General features: G+C 39.7%; 1 protein-coding gene across 1 annotated transcript; it reads left to right on the plus strand.

Annotated features, from left to right (window-relative positions):
- Window positions 1–5: 5 nt before the first annotated feature.
- LOC111681946 (ADAMTS-like protein 4) lies at window positions 6–1,454 on the plus strand (the record flags this gene model as incomplete). The annotated part of the gene is made up of 3 exons (XM_046956138.1): window positions 6–135; window positions 208–392; window positions 462–1,454. Coding segments are annotated over 3 exons (1,308 nt in total), but the record flags the coding sequence as incomplete, so codon positions are not given.
- Between the last annotated feature and the right edge of the window lie 2 nt (window positions 1,455–1,456).

The raw sequence follows: 1,456 nt of genomic DNA on the forward strand, positions 1-1,456 counted from the left end.
TATTATGTCGTCCCATTACTGGTCTATTTACTCGAGATCCTCTACCCGATGATGCTTATATACATGTTGCTACGATACCGGCAGGAGCTTCTAATATTTCTATTACTGAATTGAAAAATAGCATGAATTTGTTGGGTGAGTTGGATTTTATCACTATAATATAGATGAAGTCTTGAATCTATATTTTGAACTCCTATATTTTCATAGTGCTAAGTACTGATGAAGATAGTTATATTATCAATGGTGATAACACGGTTTCTCTAAGTGGTGCCTATGAAGCTGCTGGTGCTGTTTTCGACTATCATCGTTTAGATGGTTTGCAAGAGCATGGTGAAGGTGTTACCGAATGGGTTACTTGCACGGGACCTATAAGAGATAATGTGGAATTGATGGTAAGAAGAGAAAGCTTCTTATTTAGAATATTCTGTTGATACTTTATTCCATTTCATTTTCCTTTCCAGATCTACAGCAAAACTATGAATCCCGGCATTAAATATGAATATTTACTGCCCATTACCTCTGATTCGGAAGAAAATGAAGTATCGTTAGAAAGTGATGGTTTTCTAAAATCGGGCGGAGAAGAAACGTCCATTAGTGCCAGTCATAGTACAAAACGTCGTCGTTACAACTGGAAGGTGATAGGTTTTAGCACTTGTTCCAAGTCATGTGGAGGTGGCACACAGACTCCCATCATAAGATGTGTACGTGAGAACCCCTTACGTTATTATTCCCAAAGAAGATGTATGCACGCCGAGAAGCCGGTTATCAATGAAAATCTCTTAAGATGTAATACCCAACCTTGCCCAGCTTACTGGCGTTTAGATGATTGGGGTGAATGTCGTTGTCATCACGGTGAGGGATCTAAGGAACGTGAATTAAGTTGCGTACAAGAATTGGCTTCGGGTATTGTTATACATGTTGATAATTCGGCTTGTATGGAGGAGAAACCAATTGTAAAGAAACCCTGTGATTGTCCCAAGAATCGTAGACGTTCTAATCAACGTTATCGTTTGCACGGCTTAAGTCCCAATGCCTCACATACCCCTGTTAGGCGTAACGAACGAGCTGGGACTTGGTTAATGTCGGATTGGAGTCAATATTGTTCGTCGGATTGTGGTATGGGAGTTGAATATAGAACCATTTATTGTGATCGCTCTAAGCCCAATTCGGAAAGATGTGATTTCCGTGCTACACCCGAAATTACCAGATCTTGTGAACGTTCAGATAATTGTGAGACGGGAGAATGGTTTTCGGGTCCTTGGACGCCCTGTAATGGCAATTGCTTTAATTTGACTAGAACAAGACAGGTTTTATGTATACAAAATCAATTGATTGTAGAAGATGAAGATTGTAAACCCGAGTTAAGACCCTCAAATGTGGAGAAATGTTCACATGAAGAAGTGGAATATTGTGGACCTAGATGGCATTATTCTGAATGGTCAGAGGTAGGTTAAAA

The sequence above is a fragment of the Lucilia cuprina genome, chromosome 2 (genome assembly GCF_022045245.1).
Source record: "Lucilia cuprina isolate Lc7/37 chromosome 2, ASM2204524v1, whole genome shotgun sequence".
Taxonomy (NCBI): domain Eukaryota; kingdom Metazoa; phylum Arthropoda; class Insecta; order Diptera; family Calliphoridae; genus Lucilia; species Lucilia cuprina.